The sequence below is a fragment of the Cervus canadensis genome, chromosome 7 (genome assembly GCF_019320065.1).
Source record: "Cervus canadensis isolate Bull #8, Minnesota chromosome 7, ASM1932006v1, whole genome shotgun sequence".
In the NCBI taxonomy this organism is placed as follows: domain Eukaryota; kingdom Metazoa; phylum Chordata; class Mammalia; order Artiodactyla; family Cervidae; genus Cervus; species Cervus canadensis.
Genome location: NC_057392.1, coordinates 59,597,205 through 59,624,334, shown reverse-complemented (window position 1 = coordinate 59,624,334; position 27,130 = coordinate 59,597,205). Strand labels below are relative to the sequence as shown.

At 40.6% G+C, this 27,130-nt stretch overlaps 1 protein-coding gene across 6 annotated transcripts in view; it reads right to left on the bottom strand.

Moving 5' to 3' along the window:
- The window catches only part of MCF2L2 (MCF.2 cell line derived transforming sequence-like 2), a 264,579-nt gene that overhangs the window by 8,627 nt on the left and 228,822 nt on the right, over nucleotides 1–27,130 (bottom strand). For all 6 annotated transcript variants that reach the window (XR_006270375.1, XM_043473614.1, XM_043473613.1 and 3 more), the window contains 3 exons: nucleotides 18,717–18,932; nucleotides 17,772–17,864; nucleotides 17,526–17,604 (listed from right to left, as the gene is read on the bottom strand). Coding sequence is in view for 5 of the 6 variants with exons in the window: in XM_043473614.1 (XP_043329549.1) it covers nucleotides 17,526–17,604; nucleotides 17,772–17,864; nucleotides 18,717–18,932 (388 nt within the window). In the remaining variant the exon portion in view is untranslated. The remainder of the gene's footprint in view (nucleotides 1–17,525; nucleotides 17,605–17,771; nucleotides 17,865–18,716; nucleotides 18,933–27,130) is intronic.

Sequence of the window (27,130 nt, the reverse complement as noted above, 5' to 3'; positions counted from 1 at the left end):
AGGCACAGGTGTCAACCCCACTCACGGTGAATCACTGTAGTCTCCAGCCTGGAGGGCCTGATGAAATCACCTGTTCTCCTCAAGAGCTCAGCATGGGTCTCTGTGCTGGCAGTCAACACTGGCAGCAGCTAGACTGGTCTTGATGATAGGGAGCCCATGCTGCTGGGACCATGCACAGCCTTCCATTCTGCTGCCAAGACTTCTCCATTCATGAGCCCATTGTGCAGGTACTGGGGTGCCAAGGAAGAAGCTGGCTGACACCTCCTGGCTAAGTCATCCAGTCAGCTTGGTTCTTTGGTAACTTCTCTGCAGTGGATGTTCTCTGGGGTTGTTAAAGCATGGCACAAAGATCCTCACATTTTGAGCTCATATCCATATGTCTGTGTGCCTCTTCCCCAGTCAGATCATGTAATTTGATGCTAGTTATCATTCAAGAAGGGGTTGGGGAAGGGTGATGGGGATGTATCCTGAGGAGGGCAAGCACTGTCTTGCACTGTAAGTCCTCTACATATGAACCTTCAAGTTGAGAACTTTCAAAGATGTGAACATGCGTTCACATGTCCAGTCACATAAGTTAGTTCATGTCTTTGGCGTACATTGTTGCATGTGTATAGCCTCTGAAAGTAGATGTGCCTTTGGGGACTTCACTCTACAGTACTGTGTAGAGTACAGTAGGACAGTATCTTGATTTCAAGCCCAGGATGTCTGGAAGCAAGTGTAAAAGCAGGGGTCATGTAGCTGGTACTGCTAAGAAGTGTCAAGTGATAATGATGGAAACAAAAGTGAAAGTAATTGCAAGAGTAGAGAGACAAGAGAAAGAACTGAAGAACCAAAGAGTTTCACATTGCAGGAAATGGCAAGGGGATTTTCTTTATTTGAGGAGGCACTGTTAGATTTTAAGACACAGGATCCAAACCTAGAATGGTAACACGAAGATTGCAGCAGCCATTCAGAATGCAATCTAGTGTTACTGTGTCATCTACAATGAAGAAAAAAGAGCTACTACCCAGATATCACTGGATTGTTTTTTGAAGAGGGTAGATCGAATTTAATCCAGCAAGGAACCTGAACCTGTGCCATCAGTCAGGCATGAGTGAAATTACAGTTTGCCTTCCATCTCCTATTGCCGATGATCCTTCAGCTCGACCATCTCCCACCTCCTCTCCCTTTTCCAGTCAGTGACTCTTCTTCACAGTGACTCTTGTTGACTCAAAGCCAGCCCCTGTATGCCAACTGTTGTACTGTACTTTTCAAGGTACTAAGGTTTATTTTTTGTGTGTTTGTTTTTTATGTATTATTTGTGTATAAAGTATTATAAACCTATTACAATACAGTATTATATAGCTGATTGTGTTAGTTTGGTACCTAAGCTGACTTTGTTGCACTTATGAACCAGTTGGATATAACACACTCTTAGAATGGAACCTGTTCATATTAGGGGACTTACTCTATGCCTTATCTGAGACTTCTGCATAATCTTGCAGGGAGGAGAAGGGCTGATCCTCCATCAAGGGGGAATGGCACCCTTCTGCCAGTCCAGGGGAACAAGGGCATGTACCCAGATATTCTCCAGTTTTTCAGTTGCATATCTTCCTTATCAGGGCCCAACTTGCCTGCTTCATCTGTTGCCACTAGGGACCCCAAATAATCAGGTAGAAGACTTGCCTAGGCTGAGAATTCATCCTTCTCTCAAGTATGCCCTCTGCTGTAGGTGATGAGGGGCTGAACACTGGAAAGAGGGCCTTCTGATTCTCACACTGTGCTTTACGTTGGCAGTTACCCTGAGTCTGCCACTGTCTTCACTCTCTTCAATGCACCAGTGGTGCTTAGCAGTACCCTCCCGGTGCCACGTTCCTGAGAGTTAATACCTTTCCCAAACCTCTCGAATGCTAGGGACACTGCGCCTGCCGATGCATCCCTGTCGGCCTGTATCTGAGCCCAGTTCACCACCGGGGAAGGCCTTAGCAATTGAACAGCTACACAGGCCAGTGTCCAGGACTCCCAACATTCCACCTACTGCAGTGATGCCTCATTGCCATCTGGCCGGCAGTGACCCAACACCAGAGTCCCATCCTTTCTAGGACCTCTCCTGGTACTGTCTTAGGTCAGGTTTCCCAGAAGCAGATTGTTGAGGAGAAAGGGCGTTCAACTGAAATGTGTAAGGCAGTGAGGGCAGAAGATAGAGCAAGGAAGAAGCCAGGGCAGATGAGGGTCCAGCCAAGGTCTAGCATCAGCCTGGTCACCTAAGAAATGCTGGGGTATGGATGGCACCACAAGTGTCCCATCTAGAGGTAGAAGGGTTAGCTTTTGTGCCCTGAATCAGCCAGAAAAGCTGTCCCAGAGAGAGGCCTTAAGCACTCACGTACTTCTTGGATGGATGGCTCTGGTTAGTTGAAGATCGCAACTGACTAACAAAAAGGATCAGGATGAGGTCTCAACAGCCTCTAATACACTACTGTGTGTGGGTTTTATAAACTAAAAAAAAAACTAGGTTTTATTTTTAGAGCAAGTGTAAGCTTATGGAAAAACCGAACAGGAAGTACAGAGTGTTTCCATATGACTCTTCACCATTCTCTCCCCACAGTTTCTCTTATTATTTACATCTTGCGTTAGTGCAGTATGTTCATTACAATAGATAAACAAGTGTTGATACACTATTACTAACTAAAGTCCATAGTTTACATTAGGATTTACTCTTTGTGTTCTACCTTTTGTGGGTTTTGACAGATCCGTAACGCCATGCAGCCACCATTATATCACATAGAACAGTTTCAGTACCCTAAAAATCTCCGGCATTCCACCTACTCATTTACCACCCCCTACACTGAACCCTTGGTAACTGCTGATCTTTTCATTGTCTCTCATTTTTTCTTTTCCTGAAGGTCATATAGTTGGAATCATACAGTATATAACTTTCTCAGAGTGGCTTCTTTCACTTAGCAATATGCATTTGTTTCCTCCATATCATTTTAAGGCTTGACAGCTCATTTCCTTTTGCTGCTGAATAATATCCAATTGTATGGGTGTACCATAGTTTGGTAAATATTTAGGTAAGTACCAAGGAGTATGATCACTGGACCACACGGTAAGATTATTTTAACTGTGTGAAAATCTGCCCAACTCTTTGTACTATTTTGTACTCTCATCAGCAACAAATGACAGTTCCTATTGCTCCACATCCTCACCATATTAGCGTCCTACACTAATTTTTACCATGTTACATGTTTACCGTGTAACTCTCAGTTTTTTGCTGCAACAGCCAATCGTTTGAAGAGCTAACAGGTTTTTGTGAAATTAGCTGGTGAAAAAGTCACCAAAGCTCATGTCAACCTAAGAGTTATTAACATTATATCTTTCTGCCTCCTGAAACCAGCCTGCTTTCCTGGCATTTAAGGTGTGTGCATGCATGTGTATGCACATGCATAAATATATACATAAATACATATGCATAAATATATATGGACACAGCCTACAACCAAGCCTAGACTGGAACACCCTTAACCTAATGTCAGCTGCTTACTTCATGTCTTTGGGTCTGATGACCTCAACTACCTGGAGAGAGACAGAAGGAAGAAAAGAAAGGCACCTGTACAATTTGCATCTTTATGCTTTGGATAAAGGAGGAGTTATAACTTTATTAACAGGTTCATATCTGCTCATTTGTAGATTGTACCAATGTTGACTTGTCTGTCCTCAAGCAAAGGATCTTTTGTTTTCTTCAAGAGATTCTTGAACATGAAACACCTCAAGAACAAAACATACTTTATGACTAGACAAAATTGATAAACTCAATTTTCTAACAGTACTTGATAAACTGGAGTCACCGGTTAAGTGGGCAGCCAAGATATGACTTCACCAGAGATAGTATTGGGGAATAAAGTCAATTATTTAGGAGATGAAAATCTGTTTTTATCTTTTCTTAAAAATGCTTTTTTCCCCATAAGTTAATACAAAGTCTCCACAGTAAAGAAAAACAAAAATTTCATACCGTCTAGAGATTCTGCTACATGGAGGGACAGGCCTTATCATACAAAGAAAACTTAGGGATTTTATGCTATGAACTTTCATCAGCCATAATTTTTCTCAAGCCTTACTTTTTCTGGTCTGTACTAAGAAGAAAATATGTAATTTTTCATTTTTCAAATATAAAATTTTAGAACACACATATACACCCTAGTTGAGAAGGATTGCCTAATTAAATGCCATTGCCATTAATATTTGTTAACCAAAATGGAATATTCAATTTCTTAATTATGTGGCTATCTTCCTGTTAATTTGCCATTTCATGATTATTAGCATCCAAGGCTCTAGAAGTCTGAATAAGAACATAAACTAGTCAGCCTTGTTCTGGAGTAGGGGTGGGCTATGCATGTTTTGTTAATGGCTTTTTGTAATTTCAGTCAGGCAGTCAGTTTAGTCACTCAGTCGTGTCCGACTCTTTGTGACCCCATGAACCGCAGCACGCACGGCCTCCCTGTCCCTCACCAACTCCTGGAATCCACCCAAGCCCATCGAGTCAGTGATGCCATCCAACCATCTCATCCTCTGTCATCCCCTTCTCCTCCTGCCCTCAATCTTTCCCAGCATCAGGGTCTTTTCAAATGAGTCAGCTCTTTGCATCAGGTGGCCAAAGTATTGGAGTTTCAGCTTCAGCATCAGTCCTTCCAATGAACACCCAGGACTCATCTCCTTTAGGATGGGCTGCTTGGATCTCCTTGCGGTCCAAGGGACTCTCAAGAGTCTTCTCCAACACCACAGTTCAAAAGCATCAATTCTTTTATGCTCAGCTTTCTTTATAGTCCAACTCTCACATCTATACATGACTACTGGAAAAACCATAGCCTTGACTCGATGGACCTTTGTTGGCAAAGTAATGCCTCTGCTTTTTAATATGCTGTCTAGGTTGGTCATAACTTTCCTTCCAAGGAGTAAGCGTCTTTTAATTTCATGGCTGCAGTCACCATTTGCAGTGATTTTGGAGTCCAGAAAAAGAAAGTCAGCCACTGTTTCCACTGTTTCCCCATCTATTTGCCATGAAGTGATGGGACTGGATGCCATGATCTTAGTTTTCTGAATGTTAAGCTTTAAGCCAACTTTTTCACTCTCCTCTTTCACTTTCATCAAGAGGCTCTTTAGTTCTTCTTCACTTTCTGCCATAAGGGTGGTGTCATCTGCATATCTGAGGTTATTGATATTTCTCCCAGCAATCTTGATTCCAGCTTGTGCTTCCTTCAGCCCAGGGTTTCTCATGATGTACTCTGCATTTAAGTTAAATAAGCAGGGTGACAATATATAGCCTTGACGTACACCTTTTCCTATTTGGAACCAGTATGTTGTTCCATGTCCAGTTCTAACTGTTGCTTCCTGACCTGCATACAGGTTTCTCAAGAGGCAGGTCAGGTGGTCTGGTATTTGTAATTTATAGGTGCTCAATAAATGTATTTTGACCTAAAACTCCTTTTAGAGGCCTTTTCCAAATAAAGTATATGCCTGAAGACGTCCCTCATGTCCCACCGATCTAATCACGTGATAATCTAAAACCAAAGTCTGAAATACTAAATTCCTAATACTTCGATTACAGGCAGTAGAAAAAGCATAAAGAAGGTATTTTGGGAAAGATTTTCTTTAAATAGTCAAGGAAAAAAATGACAACAAAAATAGCACATTCAAGCCTCACAGGAGAAGGCAATGGCACCCCACTCCAGTACTCTTGCCTGGAAAATCCCATGGATGGAGGAGCCTGGTGGGCTGCAGTCCATGGGGTCATGAAGAGTTGGACATGACTGCGTGACTTCACTTTCACTTTTCACTCTCATGCACTGGAGAAGGAAATGACAACCCACTCCAGTGTTCTGGCCTGGAGAATCCCAGGGACAGAGGAGCCTGGTAGGCTGCCATCTCTGGGGTCACACAGAGTCAGACACAACTGAAGCAACTTAGCAGCAGCAGCAGCAAGCCCCATAAACACACAATCTATCATGCCATTAAAATACAAAATATAAAAATGCCTCCACATTTCTTTTTGACCCCATGCCCAATTCTGCCTACCAGAAAACTGACTGATCAAGTGTTCCTAACCTTTTCAGGGAAAGCTTTGGGAGGAGGTGAAATCCAAAAACCCTGGATACAGCAAAAAATATAGTGCCCCCATTCAGTGTCTTCTTCCAAAGCAGTGGCATTCTGGCAATGCTCTTAGCCTACAACCATTTCCTTAAGAGGACAGCTCTTCCAATGAGGAAATTACTTCTCAATGTGAAATATTTGCCCTCATTTTCATTCTGGCCTAACTGGATCTATGCAAATGAATAGCAGGAAGTTAATTTTATACCTTTCTTCTTACTCACATGATTAAGGAAGGGCTGAGATTCAGGTACTATCTTCCTCAGCTTCTAAGCAGCTGGTGTCACCCCCATTGATTTCATGCTCCACTCTACTATTGGATCTTACCTTGAATCCTACATGTGCCAGGGACTGAGTCTTCCTTGCTACTGGTAGCTCTTTCTATATTTTCAATCCAGGGTACAAATTCCACTTCACTGCCTTTGCTTTAGAGAAATACACGTGAGCTCCCTACACTGGTTCTCTATGGGAGGAGTGGTATTGACTCACACCAGATTTTCCCCAGCTAAAGCTTTATGGACCTGCTTCCTATTCCTCCTCGACCTGTGGTCTAAGACTTGCCCCAGATCTCTGGATGACATTTAACAAAGGAATGTTAAAGGGATTCCACCTGCCCGATTACATAGTTAACACCTAACTGGCTGCAAATCTTGAAATGAGAGAGGTTCATGCTGTTCTTACAGAGTCGTTTGCTAGCCTGATGTGATTATTCAATCAGTTCTTTCATTTATTCACTAAACATTTACGGAGCATCTAATTGAGTGCCAGGTTCTTGTATAATATGAAGCCTGAGGGAAACTAAAACTAATAAGGCAACCTCTGTGCCCTAGAGAAAACCCATGGTCTAGTGGGGAGAAAAAGTTAAACACATCATAAAATTATAATACAGCACATTCAATACTGTGATAGGGGTACTCCTTAAGGGAGTGAGTACAGAGAGGAGGGAAAGAGACTCGACTGTCCACCAGAGCCCTCACCCCTTCCCATCACTATCATCTCTCGTTATTTTAGGGGAGCCTCTACTAAACAGGGTGTACCTGAACTGGATCCCAGGCTACAGGTTTATTCAGCAAGTGTTTATTGGGTACTTCCTGAGTGCCTTGGAACAGAGAGAGGAAATAGAGATGGAGAGTTTCTAAGTGGGCAGAAATAGATGGCAGAACTGAACCCTGAAAGAAGTATGAGTGTATCCTCCTCCAGACAAGGAGGAATGCAGAGAGGAAGGACGATGATCAGGAGAGCCCCGAGTAGAAAGAGAGAAGCTGAATGAATAAACATCAGAGGGTACACTTGCCTAGTCAGCAAAGTAGGAGGCAGGGCAGCCAGGTGACAATAGGAGTAGAATTGGAAGTCATAGAAAAGTTACAGAAAACAGCCAGGGGCAAAAGCATTTACAGCAGGTTTCAAAATGGCAGGTATGACTCAACTGCAACTCAGCAACCTAGCATTGGGAAAGATGCCCGAGGCTGGCAGTGGGGCCAGGGAGCTAATATTTTTTAATTAGAAAAGTTAAATTAAATTGAAACTTAATTGGAAATCCCTTGTAATAAGCTAAGTGATGAACAAAATCAATGATAGCAATTATGTAGATGGGGGTGTGGCAGAGGATTAGATGGTTGGATGGCTTCACTGACTCAATGGATATGAGTTTGAGTAAACTCTGAGAGAGAATGAAGGACAGGGAAGCCTGGCATGCTGCAGTTTTGGGGTTGCAGAGTCAGACATGACTTTGCAACTCAGTTCAGTTCAGTTCAGTCACTCAGTCGTGTCCGACTCTTTGCGACCCCATGAACCGCAGCACGCCAGGCCTCCCTGTCCATCACCAACTCCCGGAGTCCACCCAAACCCATGTCCACTTCGCAACTGAACACACACAATTATTTAGAATCAATAGAAACTGTCTGCAACACTGGACACCTCTTAAAAAATGAGTACACACCTAGTGCTTGCTTCAAACTGTAGATTTCCTTGGTATGAAATTTAAAAAAAACACCAGCACTCTCAAACATAGCTTCCCCGGTAGCTCAACTGGTAAAGAATTCACCTGCAAAGCAGGAGACACAGGTTCCATTCCTGGGTTGGGAAGATCCCTGGAGTAGGAAATGGCAACCCACTCCAATATTCTTGCCTGGAGCATTTCATGGACAGAGGAGCCTGGGGTCGCAGAGCTGGGTATGACTGAGCTACTAACACTTTCACTTTTTAACTCTCAAACATAAGCCAATTTGAATAGATTTTACACATTGATTTTATACACACGCAGACACATAGAATACTATAAAAATTTATTAAAGTGTGTAGGTCTTGGTATTTTCTTAGTCTTTTGGAAAACCTTTCTGCAATCCTGGCTTACTTGGGCCTGGCATCCCTCCCACTTCTCTGGCCATCCTGCCATTCCCTGTGTGCCTTGACTCTTGGTCCATCTAGGTTTCTACAGTGAGCTCCATTAGCACTGAATAAAGGGGTAAACAATGTGCACATTAAGTGCTCATTTTTTCCACCTGAGCCCAAATTAGCTGACTCGGTGAGGGAAACAGCATGAGTTTCTGGGACAGTGCTAAGAATCACATTCTTCATTTGGGTGTTGCTCCAGCCTGTGAGAACAGCACCAGGTCTCAACCTCCAGTGGCCCTCACCCTCACCGCCTACACTTGTGTTAAAGCCTAACCCCTCAGTCTGATACTGGAGGTTTACCTCCCTCTATCTCAACCTCATTTACTTCCACTCTACCCAGGAACCTCTCAAGCCTGGCTGCAGGTCATCACTGAACATGGTCCCTTGGAGGCAGCTTGGTGATTTTCAAAGGTTCCTGGGTCCACCTTCATTACCCATGAGATGGGTGGAAGTTGCCCAGGTGCTAGGATGGGCCTGTGGCCTGGATTTCCTGCTTTGGGCTCTGGAGCCTGCCAGGACAGGGAGAGACCTTATACCAGGCACCATGCTGCCCTGCAAAAGCTGTCTGTGGTCAGAGCCCCTTCCCAGTGAGCCTGATCTTCTTTGGTGTCCCAAGACCTCCTGGTCACAGGGGGTCAGGCCACAAGGGAAGGATGTGCAGAAGTTGTCCCAAAGCACAGTGCCTGCTGCCCTCCTTGACCTGCACTGCTGTGTCCCATGCAAGGGTCACACTCTTCTCTTTCCAGCCCACAGCCTCTCTGACTCTGTAATTCCCTTTAGTTAAGAGAGTGGGGTGTGGCACTGTAGGGATGAAGCAGGGTGCAGAGCTGTATAAAGTTCTGGAGGTGAGGTCCTGACCTTTCTGATCTGACCACCTCCCTGAGGAACCTCCCTCCCCTATTGCCTGATGTCCCTGCATCTATGCTCCACCTGAAGTCTCATCTCCTCGCAGGGACCAGCCCAAGGCCCCACTCCTGCTCACTCAGTCACAGGGTGCAGAGGCCTTTCTGAATTGCTAGAGCCCTTGCTGTTGGCATCACTTGAAGTGACATTTCATCAGACCTTCTTGGTGAGCCAGGCTCAGGGGACTTGGTTCTGCTGCTGGAAAGTTGTGTGAAATTGACCCTCTGTTTGCCTGTCTGAAGATGAAAGGAGCCGGAACCACACCTCTGGGCTGATGCTTCAGTTCAGTTTGATTGGTCTTTTCAGTCTAAACTACTTGCTAGTGTCTGTTTCTGCTTCTTGTCTATACTTTACATTTCTGTCACAACCTAGAGCATAGGGCTTGAGGAAGACTTAAGAAATTTGTTTCTGAGTTATTAACTGAATGAATACCAATATCTTACAACAAACATGTTTTTCTGTGGGGCAAAGAAGAATTGGGTAATCTAGTTAAAATTTAGATTGTAGATTAAGCTCACTATTGTTAAGATATCACTTCTCACCAAATTGATCTATAGATTTTACACAATCCATCAAAACCCCAGCAAGGTTTCTTGTAGAAATTGACAACTGATTCTAAAATATATACAGAAATGTAAAAGATATAGAATAGCCAAAACAACTTTGAAAAGGAAAAACAATGTTGAAAGACTCAAACAATCTGATTTTAGACATTATAAAGCTACAGAAATCTAGGATAGTAAAGTATTGATGTCAAGATAGAAAACTAGATCAATTAAACAGAACAGAGCATCCAGCAATAGATGCACATATATGAATAGCCAGTTGGTGGAAGAAGAGTCTTTTCAACAATGGTATTTAGAGCAATCCTTAATGTGCACAAAACTGAACTTTGATTGACACTTCATAGCCAATACCATAAAAATCCCTCAGAATGGATCAGAGACCTAAGTGCAAAACTTAAACTATAAAACATCTAGGAGAAAACAAGGAGAGAATCTTTGTTATCTTTAAACAAATATTTACTACACATAACACCCACAGTATGATCTGTAATTTAAAAAATATTGGATTTCATAAAAATTAAAATCCTCTTCTCCTAAATAGATCCTCTTAAGAGAATGAAAAACTAAGCTACAAACTGAAGGAAAATATTTGCAAATCACATATCCAATAAATGACTTGTATCCAGAATATATTTTTAAAAAACTCTCAAAACTAAATAATAAGAAAACAATGAACAAAAGATTTGAACAGAGACTTCACCAAAGAAGATATATGGATGGCAAGGAAGCACACAAAAAGATGCTCAACCATTAATCACAGCAACTTAAAACCTCAGTAACACGCTACTACACACCTATTAGAAGGCTTAAAATGAAAAAAGACTGACAATACCAGGTGTTGGTGAGACATGGAGCAAGTGAAACTTTCATATACTGCTATGGGAGTATAAGATGGTATAACCATATTAGAAAAGAGCTTAGCAATTTCTTTAAAAAGTTAAACATGCACCTGCCATATGACCTAAACATGACACTCTTAGGCATTTACCCAAAAGCAATGAAAACATATGTCTGCAAAATGATTTGTACCCAAATCTTCAAAGCAGCATTAGCACCTCGAAAGTGGAAAGAAACCAAATATACATTAAGAGGTAAAAGGATATGTAAACTGGGGTGCATCCAAACAATGGAACTCTACACAGCAATTAAAAGGAGTATACTATTGCTACACAAAGAAATATGAATGTATCTCAAAATAATTATGCCAAGTGGGAGAAACTAGACCAAAAAAAGTACATGCTATATGTTTCTTTATGGAATTCTAGAAAATTCAAAATAATCTATTGTGATAGAAGATCAGTGATCACTTGGAGAGCTGTAAAGGGATAAGAGAGGTACAAGAGAAAGGTAATAAAAAGAAACATGAGGAAAGTTTGGGGGGTGAAAGAGGTGTTCATTATTTTGATTGTGGTGATGCTTTTACAGGTGTGGACATGTGTCAAAATTTACCAAACTGAGTACTTTAAATATGTGCAATTTATTATGTCAACTATGCCTCAATAAAGCTGTATTTTTTAAATAAAGCTCTTTTAAAAATTGTTTAAGGCTTCTTCCCAGAAACTATAATAAACTACAATGCATATTTCCAAGCATAAATCCTAGCAATCCTAATTTTACAGTTCTAGGCTAGGACCCAGAAATCTGCATTTGACCCAAGCTCTTCAAGAAATTCCAGTGCAAGTTGTCCCTAAACCACCCTTCGTGAAACACTGATCTAGAGAGTAAGGACTTCTAGAACAATATTGTAATTAGAATGTTTGTTTCTGGGGAAAATAAGTAAGTTTTCCTACTAGGGTTGTTGCATCTTTCTGTATTATGCCTCCAGAGCACTCATATTCTATTACCATAACATGTATTTAGCAAATTATTAATAGTTCAAAGGCAAAATTAAATCATGTCTTTCCCCCCATCTTATCTTTATATAAATTAAAATTAACTTCATGATCTTGTTACATTTCCTGGTAGAGGCCTACAATTTAAATTAAGAACTTAGGTCTCTTGGTCATGACTGAAAACTGATGTGCTAGTTTCCCAATCACACTTTTTAGTTTATCTTTTTTCCACATCTTATGACGCACATCCACCTGCACATCCTCCTGATGAGCTCGCCATCAGAGAAGACACAGAGTGAAAAATGGTTTCATTACTGCTAAATCTCTGAGAACAAAGTTATATTTCTACATTTATATAATTTTCCTCATTAAACAACAAAAACTGTTGCCAGTGTAAGTGATAGGAGATAGGTTTTTCACATGAAACTAGCATGCCTTAACCCTAGCAACATTACCTGAAAGAAATATTGGAACTCAATGGATGAAGCTTGTTTTGGATTTTCCTATCCAATATCACTTGAGAAGACACATGTGAAAGATAAAGCCTACTTAAAGATGATTTTTAGTGATTAAAGGGAATACAGTGAATAACATCTGTGAAAATGGTGTAGGCATAAAAGAAAACCTCCCAAAATTCGTTCCTCAATGAAAGCATGGAAAAAATTTGCAAAAACAGCCACAATATTTTCAGGACCCTGGAAATTAAACAAAGGCTTCAGGAGAGCTTTAGTTCAAGAAGATTGGATGAATCTCAGTATGACCAGTGAGTTTTGTGGTGTTTTAGTTACCTTAGTCCCATTCTACTCCTTTTTCTTAGTGGCAGCCTTGGAAACCAACAGCCTGTAATCATGGTGAAAATTAGCAAGCTGGCAGCTCTAGGAAGGGGCAGAATGGGGACCCCCATCAAAGTCTCATTCCCAGAAAACTGTCATTGTTTGATTGTCTGGGGTTCCTTGGAATATCCTACTTGCAAGGCTGTCTTTATTAACTGACTAAGAGCTTGCTCAGTGTGAAAAGCCTTTTCCCCAGGGCCCTTTGAGAAAATATCTAGAGGTGATTATTTAATTTCTTGGCTGCGTGAGGCACTGGATAACAGCTGGGACAAAAATAAGATAATCAAAAAGGAAAAGGAAAAACATAAGAATGCATAGTGGTTTTGAAAAACTCCAAATATTCTGGAGATTCTAGAAGGCCATTGTGCACATGCCAAGGGTTGTGCACACAGTCAGGAAAAATCTTAGAAGATCATATGCTCTCACCTCAGCTGATTTTGAGACTCTGCACAAAAAATAAGTGAAGGCTAAGGAAATTGTCACCTGTCTGACTATTAAAGTTGTGCTCTAAAGTCCACACAGAATTCCTTGGCAGAGACTGGAATGTTTATTGATTTCAGGTGTTTAAGAAAACCTCTGCCCAATCATGAACCAAGCAGACTTTAGTGACCACACATGCCAATGAATATAGATTTTATAGAATTATTTCATAAAAGTCACTAAATAAACCACAGACAGCAACAATAGCAAACACTGGAGATAAAGGAGAATCTGATTTCCAAAGTTGCCACATTATGTCATTTTAAATGTCCAATTTCCAAAGAAAAATTATGATGCATACAGAGAAATAAGAAAATATAACCCATACACAGGGGGAAAAAAGGAGTCAATAGAAACTGTCCCTGAAGAAGCCAAGATATTGCACTTTCCAGACCAAGAATTTAAGTCAACTTAAAAAAGAATGTTTAGAATGAAAGGAAACCATACATAAAGAACTAAAGTATGAAAACAAACTCTCATCAAATAGAGAATATAAAGAGAGTGAAATTATACTTATATATATACTTATATATTAAAAGGACCAAATAGATATTTTGGATTGAAAAGTATAATAACTGAAGGGAAAAATTCACTACAGTGCTTCAATAGCTGATTTGAGCAGGCAAAGAAAGAATCAGAGAACTTATATATGGATCAATTGAAACTACCCAATTTGAAGAATACAAAGAAAAAGAATGAAAAAAATAAACAGAGCTTTAAAAGCCTGTAGGACACCAACAAGCATATCAACATACATCTAACAGGAGATTCACAGGACAGAAAAAAGGACTGAAAAAATTAATACTTGAAGAAATAATGGCCAAAGACTTCCAAAATTTGAAGAGAACTGCTAATCTACACATCCAAGGTGATCTAAAAACTCCAGAAATAAAAACTCAGAGACCCCCACCTATACATAAAGTGATCAAACTATCAAAAGACAAAGAAAGTAGAGATAGCCAAGATGGCAGATTAGGAAGACAACGAGATCACATCCTTTCATGACTACATCAAAATTACGACTATTTATAGAGCAACTACAGATATGAAACACCTGAAGATGAGCAGAAAAAGTTATCTACAACTAAAGATATGAAGAAAGTAAAATGAGATAAGCAGGAGGGGCAGAAAAGCAGTAGAATTAAAACCCATACCCACTCAGCAGACAACCCACAAACAAGAGGATAATCACAATTGCAGAAGTTCTTCCCAAGGAGCAAGAGGTACAAGCCCCACACTGAGCTCCCTAGCTCAGCAGTCCTGCTCCAGGAAGATGAGCCCCCAGAGTCAATGGCTTTGAAGGCCAGTGGGGATTACTTTAGGGAGAGTTAGAGGGTACTAGAAAATACAGACTCTGCTCTTAAAGAGCATGTACAAAATCTCACATGCTCTAAGACCCAGGGCAGAAGAAATAGTTTGAAAGAATCCTGGGTTAGACCACTTGCTAATCTTGTAGATCTTCCCAGAGAGGTAGGAAGAAACTAGGAACTCCCTGGGAATACAGGTGCTGGCAGCAGCCATATTTAGGAACTCATTCTATCATGAGGATACCGATGCTGGCAAGTGCCATTTTGGAATCTTCCCTCTAGATGATTGGTTCTGGGAAACAGCCCCACTCACCAGCAGGCCTGATGCCCTAAGACCCCATGAATCCCCAAGTCATTCAGGGACCCAGCCTCATCCACCAGAGGGCCCAGGATTCAGACCCACTCACTAGTGGGCCAGCACTAGTCCTGGGAACCCCTGAGTCACAAAGCCAACTACACCAGGACCGAGTACTGCTTGCCAGCAGGCAAGGAGCATCCTCAAAGAGGCAGAGCCTGGCAGCCAGTTGGGATGGGGGCCAGTCCTGGCTACAAGTATGCTTACAGTAGTCAGCCTCACCACAACAGAAAAGTCCATACAGCTCACAGAGGAGGCAGTCTTAGAACACATCACTCTGGTGATCAAAGAGAATTTGGGCCCCATAGAACATCTCCTACATAAGGCACATCTCTGACATTGGGAAACATAACTGATAGAATGTATAGAAATAAAAACAGAAATTTAGGCAAAATGAGGTGACAGAGGAAAATGTTCCAAATGAAAGAACAAGAATAAAACCCTAGAAAAACTATTAAGCAATACTTATTGCTTATTTACCCAATAAAGAGCTCAAGGTGATGATAATAAAATGCTGTGCTGTGCTGTGTTTAGTTTGCTCAGTCGTGTCTGACTCTTTGTGACTCCATGGACCATAGCCCATCAGGCTCCTCTGTACATGGGGATTCTCCCAACAAGAATACTGTAGTGGGTTGCCATATCCTCTGCTGAATGAGCTAAAAAATAGATGAACATATAGAGTAATTTTTTTTTAGTAATTTTTAAAGAGTTAGAAAATATAAAGAACTAAGCAGAGCTAGACAATACAATAACTAAAATTAAATATATATTATAAGGAAACAATAGTAGATTAGATGATATAGAGGAGTGGATCAGCAAACTGGAAGACAGGATACTGGAAATCACCCAAGCTGGCCAGAAAAAAGAAAAAGAACTGTAAAAAATGAGGACAGTTTAAGAGACCTCTGGGACAACATCAAGTATATTAACATTTGTACTCTAGGGGTTCCAGAAGAAGAGAGAGAGAAGTTGGAGACATAATAGCTTAAAACTTTCCTAACTTGGGGAAGGAAACAGACATCCAGGTCCAGAAGCACAGAGAGTCCCAAACAAGATGAACCCAAAGATATCCACACTAAGATAGGTTGTAATTAAAACGGCAAAATTAAAAGCATTAAGGAGAAAGCAACTAGTTACATAAAGTTGCAAGATACAAAGGTAATATACACAAATCTGTTGCATTTCTATACACTAACAATGACCTATCAGACAGAGAAATCAAGAAAAAATCTAATTTGCAATTGCATCAAGAAGAATAAAATACCTAGGAATAAATCTAACCAAGGAGAGAAAACTATAAGACATTGATGAAAGAAATTTAAGACAACACAAGCAAATAGAAAGTTATGCCATGCTCACAGACTGGAAGTCAATATTGTTAAAAATGACCAGGCTCCCCAGGGCAATCTACAGATTCAATGCAAGCCCTCTCAAAATACCAATGGCATTTTTTCACAGAAGTAAAAGAAATAATTCTAAATTTGCATAGAAACAAAAGACCTGAATAGCCAAAAGATTCTTGAGAAAGAACAAAGCTGATGGTATCATGAGCTGTGATTTCAAACTATATTACGAAGATACAGTAATCAAAAAATGTAGTAGTGGTACAAAAACAGACACACAGATCAATGGAACAGAATAGAGAGCCCAGAAATAAACCCACACTTATGTAGACAATTAATCTATGACAAAGGAGGCAGTAATATACATTGGGGAAAAGACAGCCTTTCCAACAAATGGTGTTGGAAAACTGGACTGCTACATGCAAGGGAATCAAAATTAACTACTTTCTCACACCATGTACAAAAATAAACTCAAAATAAATTAAAGACTTAAATGTAAGACCTGAAGCCATAAAACTCCTGAAGGAAAACATAGGCAATATACTTTTTTTTTTTTGCCCATGTTGTGTGGCATGCAGGATCTTAGTCCCCTGAACAGGGATTGAACCTGTGCCCCTTGCAGTGGAAGTATGGAGTCTTAGCCACTGCATTGCCAGTGAATTCCCAGACAGTATACCTTTTGACATATATTGTGGCAATATTTTGTGTATATAAATACTGAACTACTATGCTGTGCACCTAGAACAAACATAGTTTGTAGGTCAATGACCCTTTAATTAAAAAAAAAAAAGAGAGAGAGAGAATCTAGAAAGCAGCAAGAGAAAAGCAACCTGTATCATGCAAATATTTTTAAATAAGTAAATAGCTTAACTCTTATTATAAACTATGGAGGCTACAAAATAGTGGGATGACAAAAGTGCTTTAAGGAAAAGACTGTCAACCAAGAATTCTATATCTATGGCCAACTGATTTTCATCAAGTCTGCTGTCTTAATTCAGGCTGCTGTAACAAAATACCATATCCTGGATGGCTTATAAATGACTGAAGTTTCTTCTTACAGTTCTAGAGGCTGGAAGTCTGAGATAAGGGTGCCAGTCTGGCTGAGCTCTAGTGAGGACCCTCCTCTGGGCTGCATATTGTTGACTTCTGATTGAGAAAATTGGGTCTGGGCAATTGGGCAGGTGAGATCATGTCTAAAAGGGACATACACACAATTACAAAACCCTTACACAATCTAAAGCAAGCACAGGTGCTTCCAGGTACTATGAAAATGTGCCCACAGTTATTTTCTAGGCAAATCATTTTCTTTAACAATATCCCCAATCTCCACACCTCCACACAAAGCTGGAATCAGTATACTCCCCAGACTGAAGTCAGCAGGGGTAACCTTACCTTTAACATTGTTTTGCTGTTTCATCAATAATTTACTTATTTCTGAAAACCAACAATCTCTGATTTCTTTTGAAGCTGCCTGTAATTACAGATAAGAAAATACTGAATATCATCACCTGGTACATTAATTGGACAGGACTTTTATTCTCTGGGTGACTTTTAGAATGAGATAAAAAACACTTGCTGAGTTATGGGAACATGATAGGAAAAGAGGAGAGACACCTATGGGAAAGGCATGAATTTTACCTGTAGGATGTATTTTTCAAGTCCATTTTGGTTGGCAATTTCAAACTTTCTGTTGCTCCCCCTTCCAAGTTGGCGAATTGAAAGTGTCATCAACTATTGTAAACAAAGAAGAAAATTTTCTATGCCGTATCTTCCGATTTAAGAATTATCCCTGTCTGTCACTCCACTTCTTTCTACCCTTGATCTGTTTTCTTCCATCTTTCTTGTAAGTGTTTTTCTGTTCTCTGTTAACAACCCCAAGGAACATAAAACACAATCTTGTGTCATTTATCTTGTGTGTTTCAGAGGACAACACAGATTATATCACTCCACAGGCACAGCTATAGCCTTCAACTTTAAGCAAAATGGTGATCTCTCCTTTAATACCTGAGTATTTCACAAATCTCTACATAATAGTAACTGAATTAGTGTCCACTATGAAACATAAATAAAAAGCACTATGAATACATCAACAATTTTAATCACAAGAGTGTGTATGTGTATATGTGATCGCTAGCTATGAAATATTTCTCATACAAGCAAGAGGCAATGCTTGGTGTGGACAGGGGTCCCTAGACCCCCAGGATCAGGTGTCGCCTACATTTGTATGAAAAGATGCATGGTTGAGAAGATGAAATTCAGCCCTTGCTCTAATCTCCAAGACTTTCAATCCTCTGCCTGGATAAAAGAGGGTACTGTTTAATTAGTTTGTCTAGATAGGCTGCCATAGGGTCCCTTTTCTCAACCTAGTACAAAGGCAACCTGTACCAGACCTGGGCTTATCTAGTGACTGACTATAAGCTCTGACTCTGGAATCAGACCTGGGTGGATTCTCACTCTGTTTGTGGCATCTGACAAGTTAACCTCGCCTCTCCAAGCTTCAGTTTCTTTATCTATTAAGTAAAGATAAAAATATTTCTCTCCACAGGGTTGTGCTGACTCCCAAGCGCAATAGGACAACTTTACCTTCACAGACTTCTTAAAGCTGTAGTGAGGGCACAGGCCCTGGTCACTGGGCTCCATCTGTATCTTACAGAACACTATTCCCTGTTCAAATAGATAGATTTGCCTCTGGCTGGGCTTGAATCGAATTAAATCCTTCATCTTATAACGATCTTTGTGAACTGTCCAAACGTTGAAAGAATCATGCATCAACAACTTGCCGAGTTTTCCAATATCATCCTTTGGGAAACACAGATACACACAAAAAGGAGCTGTTAAATTACTTGATGAAAAAGAAGCTGTCAAATTACAGAGCATGCTTATTTGACGTTTACAATCTTACAAGTGCCAGTCAGGCTAATCTGTCACTTACCAAAACTACAATTTTATGAGCTTCAATGAGCATGGCGTCATTCAGTTAATAAGGAATAGTGCAGCAGTATAAGGTAATAAACAAAAAGCATGTTAGAAATACTTTGAACTAAAGGTATTGGTACTCTGATATTTTTATCTTATAATTAATTTTAGCTAGCAAAATTCCATTTCCTTTTCTTTATTTTTGATATGACACTACCTAATAAGGGCAAGATATTAATATTTCAATTATGTTTGGGAGAGCCAGTATCTTTGCTGCAGTATAGATCTTTGGTAATCTGTGGGTTCCATCCTAATTCAGATGTATTTTAACATCTGTTTCAGCAACATGAGAACATAAGAACAAGAGATCTGTTCTGAAAGAGAAAGCTTAGGATGAATTAATCTTTATAACATTGTAAAGGAAATGGTAATTACATTCAACTCTGCATTTTGGGCTTCCCTAGCGGTTCAGTGGTAAAGAATCTGCCTGCCAATACAGGAGATGCAAGTTCTATCCTTGAGTCGGGAAGACCTCCTGGAGTAGGAAATGGCAACCCACTCCAGTAATTCTGGACTGGAGAATTCTATGGGCAGAGGAGCCTGGCAGTCTACAGTCTGTGCGGTCTCAAAAGAGTTGGACACAACTTACCGACTAAACAACAACTGGATTTTTCAGAGTGAGTGAACAGTTTACACTGTTAATCCCAAATGACAATTTTTTTTTTTTTGGTCTAATCTTTTTGGTTCTAAGGCACACACTCACTATGATGCCTCTCCTTCCACCATCAAATGTCTGGCTGAAAGTCCAAATGAGGTGATCCTGCCTTCTCTGAGCTCTCTCTAAAAGTAGCATAATGTGATGAGCTAGAAATGTGGTATTTATAAAAAACTATATCACTAAAGTAGATAATCAAGAATTTATTTCCCCGAATCAAAACACCAAAAGAAAAAATTATTTGAATCAGACCAGGACAGAGATATTTCCCTAGCTAAGATAAATCCTCACAATTCAAAAGTTATTATTAGATATAACGCACATTATGTACTCTTAAATGCAGTGTACATCATGTGAAATGCTGGGCTGGATGAATCACAAGCTGGAATCAAGATTGCTGGGAGAAATATCAACAACCTCAGATATGCCACTTTAACAGCAGAAAATGAAGAGGAACTAAAGAGCCTGTTGATGAAGGTGAAAGAGGAAAGTAAAAAAGCTGGCTTAAAATTCAACATTCAAAAAACAAAGATCATGGCATCCGGCCCTATCATTTCATCACAAATAGATGGGGGAAATGTGGAAACAATGTCAGATTTCATTTTCTTGGGCTCCAAAATCAATGCAGACAGCAATTGCAGCCATGAAATTCAAAGATGCTTGCTCGTTGGAAGAAGAGCTATGACAAACCTAGACAGTGTATTAAAAAGCAGAGACATCATAGTCAAAGCTATGGTTTCTCCAGTAGTCATGGACGGATGTGAGAGTTGGACCATAAAGAAGGCTGAGTGCTGAAGGATTGATGCTTTTGAACTGTGGTGTTGAAGCAGACTCTTGAGAGTCCCTTGGACAGCAAAGAGATCAAATCAGTCAATCCTAAAGGAAAACAACTCCAAATTTTCATTGGAAGGATTGGTGCTAAAGCTGAAGCTCTAATACTTTGGCCACTTGATCAAAGAGCCGAATCATTGGAAAAGACCCTGGTGCTGGGAAAGACAGAGGGCAAGAGGAGATGGGGATGACAGCAGATGAGACGCTTGGATGGCATCACTGAGTCAATGGACAAGAGTTTGAGCAAATTTCAGGAGATAGTGAAGGACAGGGAAGGCTGGTGTGCTGCAGTCCATGAGGTCATAAAGAGGTCATGTCTGACTTAGCGACTAAACAACAACAACATCATGAACCATTAAATAGGCGTTAAAAAATATTATGTATATTGAACTGTAAATACCTTTTAAAAATGACTGTATATCTGAAAGTCTAAAATAGAAACTTCAAGGCAATAAATTCTAGTCATTTTTATGGTGTGTGTGTCATAATTTCAGTACTGTTTTTCTCTTTTTCCTTTATAAAATTTACATGCAGTAAATGTGGTGAGTGAAGTCCTCACTGAGGAGTAAGAATCCCAGTCACAAGGCCTTCTCTCCTAAAAGCATGATGTTCCTGTTGCAGGTTGCACAAACTCAGCTTGACTGTGAACTAAGACAGGTGGGTGATGGGTTCATAAGGATCTGCAAAAAGTTACTCACTCTATCCACATACTTCCTGCACCCACTTAAGTATAACCACTCCAGCCCTCAGTGAGTGCTGTCTTCTTTTACAACCATTTAATTTATATTACTCAGGCATATATAGTGCAGGAAATATGTTTAGTCAAGGCTGGCAAAAGAAGGTGTTTAATACCTGCCACAGGAACAACTGTATTTAAAAACTGATTTATACTCCATCTCATTTCAAAAATTAGATCAGTTCAGTTGCTCAATTGTGTCTGACTCTTTGCAACCCCATGGACTGCAGCATGCCAGGCCTCCCTGTCCATCACCAACTCCTGGAGTTTACTCAAACTCATGACCATGTCATGAGTCAGTGATGTCATCCAACCATGTCATTCTCTGTCGTCCCCTTCTCCTCCCACCTTCAATCTTTCCCAGCATCAGGGTCTTTTCAAATGAGTCAGTTCTTCATATCAGGTGGCCAAAGTATTGGAGTTTCAGCTTCAGCACCAGTCCTTCCAATGAATATTCAGGACTGATTTCCTTTAGGATGGACAGTTTCATCTCCTTGCAGTCCAAGAGACTCTCAAGAGTCTTCTCCAACATCACAGTTCAAAAGCATCAATTCTTTGGCACTCAGTTTTGTTTATAGTCCAACTCTCACACCCATACATGACTATGGAAAAAGCATAGCTTTGACTAGATGTACCTTTGTTAGCAAAGTAATGTCTCTGCTTTCTAATATGCTGTCTAGGTTGGTCATAACTTTCCTTTCAAGGAGTATGCCATCTTTTAATTTCATGGCTGCAATCACCATCTGCAGTGATTTTGGAGCCCCCCAAAATAAAGTTTCTCACTGTTTCCATTGTTTCCCCATCTATTTGTCATGAAGGGAAGGGACCAGATGCCATGATCTTAGTTTTCTGAATGTTGAGTTTTAAGCCAACTTTTTCACTCTCCTCTCTCACTTTCATCAAGAGGCTCTTTAGTTCTTCTTCACTTTCTGCCATAAGGATGGTATCATCTGCATATCTGAGGTTATTGATATTTCTCCTGGCAATCTTGATTCCAGCTTGTGCTTTATCCAGCCCAGTGTTTCTCATGAAGTACTCTGCATGTAAGTTAAATAAGCAGCCTTCACGTACTCCTTTCCCGATTTGGAACCAGTCTGTTGTTCCATGTCCAGTTCTAATAAAATATATATTTTCTGTCTGTCTATGTAAAATAGGCAGACAGAAAATAACCAAGGAGATTAGGGTGAAGAAAAAAATAAAGCTTAAAACAATAAGATGAAGATGTACATAAAACACATACAATAAAGCCATGTGAACTTGCTGCAGACTAGGCTCTAATCTAGCAGGCAGTACACAGGAAATATGGAGAGCTATACAATTCATTATGTCTAAAGACTTACCCAAACCAGTTGTTCAGGAAAAGCATGTCAACTTGTTAATAAGATATGAAAGAAATTTCTCCCATGGGTCTTCATAAAGGATCACTGTGTCAAATGCTGAGCCCACTGCAGTGAACCTGGACTCCCTGCATTGGGAGAGCAGAGCCCTACCCACTGGACCACCAAGGAAGTCCCGGCACAGCCTTTTGTTTTAAAATTAATTTATTTTAATGGGAGGCTAATTCCTTTACAATATCATGATGGCACTTGTCATACATCGACATGAATCAGCTATGGGTAAATATGTGTCCCCCCATCTTAAAACCCACTCCCACCTACCTCCCCACCCCATTCCTCTGGGTTGCCTCAGAGTACCAGCTTTGGGTGCCCTGCTTCATGCTTCAAACTTGCACTGATCGCCTGTTTTACATATGGTAATATACATGTTTCAATGTTATTCTCTCAAATTATCCCACCCTCACCTTCTCCCACGGAATTCAAGTATGTGTTTTACATCTGTGTCTCTTTTGCTGCCTTGCATATAGGATCATTGTTCAGTTCAGTACAGTCGCTCAGTTGTGTCCGATAACTTGCGACCCCATGGACTGCAGCACGCCAGGCCTCCCTGTCCATTGCCAACTCCTGGAGTTTACTCAAACTCATGTCCATTGAGTCGGCCATCCAACCATCTCATCCTCTGTCATCCCCTTCTCCTCCTGCCTTCAATCTTTCCCAGCATCAGGGTCTTTTCCAACGAGTCAGTTCTTCGCATCAGGTGGCCAAAGGATTGGAGCTTCAGTTTCAGCATCAGTCCTTCCAATGAATAGTAAGGGCTGATTTCCTTTAGGATTGAATGGTTTGATCTCTGTGCAGTCCAAGGGACTCTCAGAAGTCTTCTCCAACACCACAGTTCAAAAGCAACAATTCTTCAGCACTCTCCTCAGCTTTCTTTACAGTCCAACTCTCATATCCATACATGACAACTGGAAAAACCATAGCTTTGACTAGATGGACCTTTGTCAGCAAAGTAATGTCTCTGCTTTCTAATATGCTGCCTAGGTTTGAGATAGCTTTTCTTTCAAGGAGCAAGCAGCTTTCAATTTCATGGCTGCAGTCACCATCTGCAGTGATTTTGGAGCCCAGAAAAATAGTCTGTCACTGTTTCCATTGTTTCCCCATCTATTTGCCATGAAGTGATGGGACCAGATGTCATGATCTTCGTTTTTTGAATGTTGAGTTTTAAGCCAGCTTTTCACTCTCCTCTTTCACTTTCATCAAGAGACTCTTCAGAAAAAAAAAAAAAAAAAAAAGACTCTTCAGTTGCTCTTCGCTTTCTGCCATAAGGGTAGTGTCACCTGCATATCTGAGGTTACTGATATTTCTCCCAGCAACCTTGATTCCAGCTTGTGCTTCATCCAGTCCAGCATTTCTCATGATGTACTCTGCATATAAGTTAAATAAGCAGTTTGACAATATACAGCCTTGACATACTCTTTTCCCAGTTTGGAACCAACCTATTGTTCAATGTCCAGTTCTAACTGTTGCTTCTTGACCTGCATACAGATTTCTCAGGAGACAGGTCAGGTAGTCTGGTATTTCCATCTCTTTCAGAATTTTCCACAGTTTGTTGTGATCCACACAGTCCAAGGCTTTGGCATAGTCAATAAAGCAGAATAGATGTTATTCTGAAATTCTCTTGCTTTTTCGATGATCCAGCGGATGTTGGCAATTTGATCTCTAGTTCCTCTGCCTTTTCTAAATCCAGCTTGAACATCTGGAAGTTCACGATTCACATACTGTTGAAGCCTGGCTTGGAGAATTTGGAGCATTACTTTGCTAGCCTGTGAGATGAGTGCAATTGTGCGGTAGTTCGAGCATTCTTTGGCATTGCCTTTCTTAGGGATTGGAATGAAAACTGACCTTTTCCAGTCCTGGGGCCACTGCTGAGTTTTCCAAGTTTGCTGGCATATTGAGTGAAGCACTTTCACAGCATCATCTTTTAGGATTTGAAATAGCTCAACTGGAATTCCATCACCTCCACTAGCTTTGTTTGTAGTGATTCTTCCTAAGGACCGCTTGACTTCACATTCCAGGATGTCTGGCTCTAGGTGAGTGATCACACCATCATGACTATCTGGGTCATGAAGATTTTTTTTTGTATAGTTCTTTTGTGTATTCTTGCCACTTCTTTTTAATATCTCCTGCTTCTGTGAGGTCCATATAATTTCTGTCCTTTATTGTGCCCATCTTTGCATGAAATGTTCCCTTGGTATCTCTGATTTTCTTGAAGAGATCTCTAGTCTTCCCCATTCTATTGTTTTCCTCTGTATCTTTGCATTGATCGCTGAGGAAGGCTCTCTTATCTCCCCTTGCTATTCTTTGGAATTCTGCATTCAAATAGGTATATCTTTCCTTTTCTCTTTTGCCTTTCACTTCTCTTCCTTTCATAGGTATTTGTAAGACCTCCTCAGACAACCATTTGGCCTTTTTGCATTTCTTTTTCTTGGGGATGGTCTTCATCACTGCCTCCTATACAATGTCATGAATCTCCGTCCATAGTTCTTCAGGCACTCTGTCTATCAGATATAATACCTTGAATCTATTTCTCACTTCCACTCTACAGTCATAAGGGATTTGATTTAGGTCATACCTGAATGGGCTAGTGGTGTTCCCTACTTTCTTCAATTTAAGTCTTAATTTGGCAATAAGGAGTTCATGATCTGAGCCACAGTCAATTCCCGGTCTTTTTTTTTTTTTTTTTTTTCAGCTGACTGTATAGAGCTTCTCCATCTTTGGCTGCAAAGAATATAAGCAATCTGATTTCAGTATTGACCATCTGGTGATGTCCATTTGTAAGGTCTTCTCTTGTGTTGTTGGAAGAGGGTGCTTGCTATGACCAATGTGTTCTCTTGGCAAAACTTTGTTAGCCTTTGCCCTGCTTTATTCTGTATTCCAAGGCCAAATTTGCCTGTTACTCCAGGTATTTCCTGACTTCCTACTTTTGCATTCCAGTCCCCTATAATGAAAAGGACATCTGTTTTGGGTGTTAGTTCTAAAAGGTCTTGTAGTTCTTCATAGAACCATTCAACTTCAGCTTCTTCAGCATTACTGGTCAGGGCATAGACTTGGATTACTGTGATTTTGTGGGGTTTGCCTTGGAAACGAACAGAGATCATTCTGTCATTTTTGGGGTTGCATCCAAGCACTGCATTTCAGACTCTTTTGTTGACTATGATGGCTACTCCATTTCTTCTAAGGGATTCTTGCCCATAGTAGTAGATATAACAGTCATCTGAGTTAAATTCACCCATTCCAGTACATTTTAGTTAGCTGATTCCTAAAATGTCAATGTTCACTCTTGCCATCTCGTGTTTGACCACTTCCAATTTGCCTTGATTCATGGACCTAACAGTCCAGGTTCCTATGCAGTCCTATTACAGCATCGGACTTGACTTCCATCACCAGTCACATCCAAAACTGGGTGTTGTTTTGCTTTGGCTCTGTCTCTTCATTTTTTTCTGGAGTTATTTCTCCACTGATCTCCAGTAACATACCTACCAACCTGGGGAGTTCATCTATTAGTGTCCTATCTTTTTGCCTTTTCATACTGTTCATGAGGTTCTCAAGGCAAGAATACTGAAGTGGTTTGCCGTTCCCTTCTCCAGTGGACCATGTTTTGTCAGAACTTTTCACAATCGGATCGTCATTACCATCCTTCTAAATTCCATAGGGGATAGTGATATGCTTCTCTGAATGACAATATCATTGCAGAAGTTGAGCACTCAGTGGAGTTCATGCATGAGTGCTAAATTGCTTCAGTCATGTTCAACTCTTTCCAACCCTATGGAATGTAGCCATTCAGCCTCCTCTGTCCATGGGATTTTCCAGGAAAGTATACTGGAGTGGGTTGCCATGCCCTTTTCCAGGAGATTTTTGCAACCCAGGGATTGAACTCACATCTCCTGTTTCTCCTATATTGGCAGGCAGGTTCTTTACCACTAGCACCACCAGGAAGCCCTAAATTCCATATATATATGTTAATATACAGCATTTGTGTTTTTCTTTCTGACTTACTTCACTCTGTGTAATAGGCTCCAGTTTCATCCTCCTCATTAGAACTGACTCAAATGGGTTCCTTTTTATAGCTGAGTAATATTCCATTGCGCATATGTACCACAACTTCCTTATCCATTCGTCTGCTGATGGACATCTAGGTTGCTTCCATGTCCTAGCTATTGTAAACAGTGCTACAATGAACATTGGGGTACATGTGTCTCTTTCAATTCTGTTTTCCTCAGGGTGTATGCCCAGCAGTGGAATTGCTGGGTTATATTGCAGTTCTGCATCACCAACTTGATGGACATGAATTTGAGTAAACTCCAGGAGTTGGTGATGGACAGGGAGGCCTGGTGTGCTGCGATTCATGGGGTCGCAAAGAGTCGGACACGACTGAGTGACTGAACTGAACTGGACTGAAATG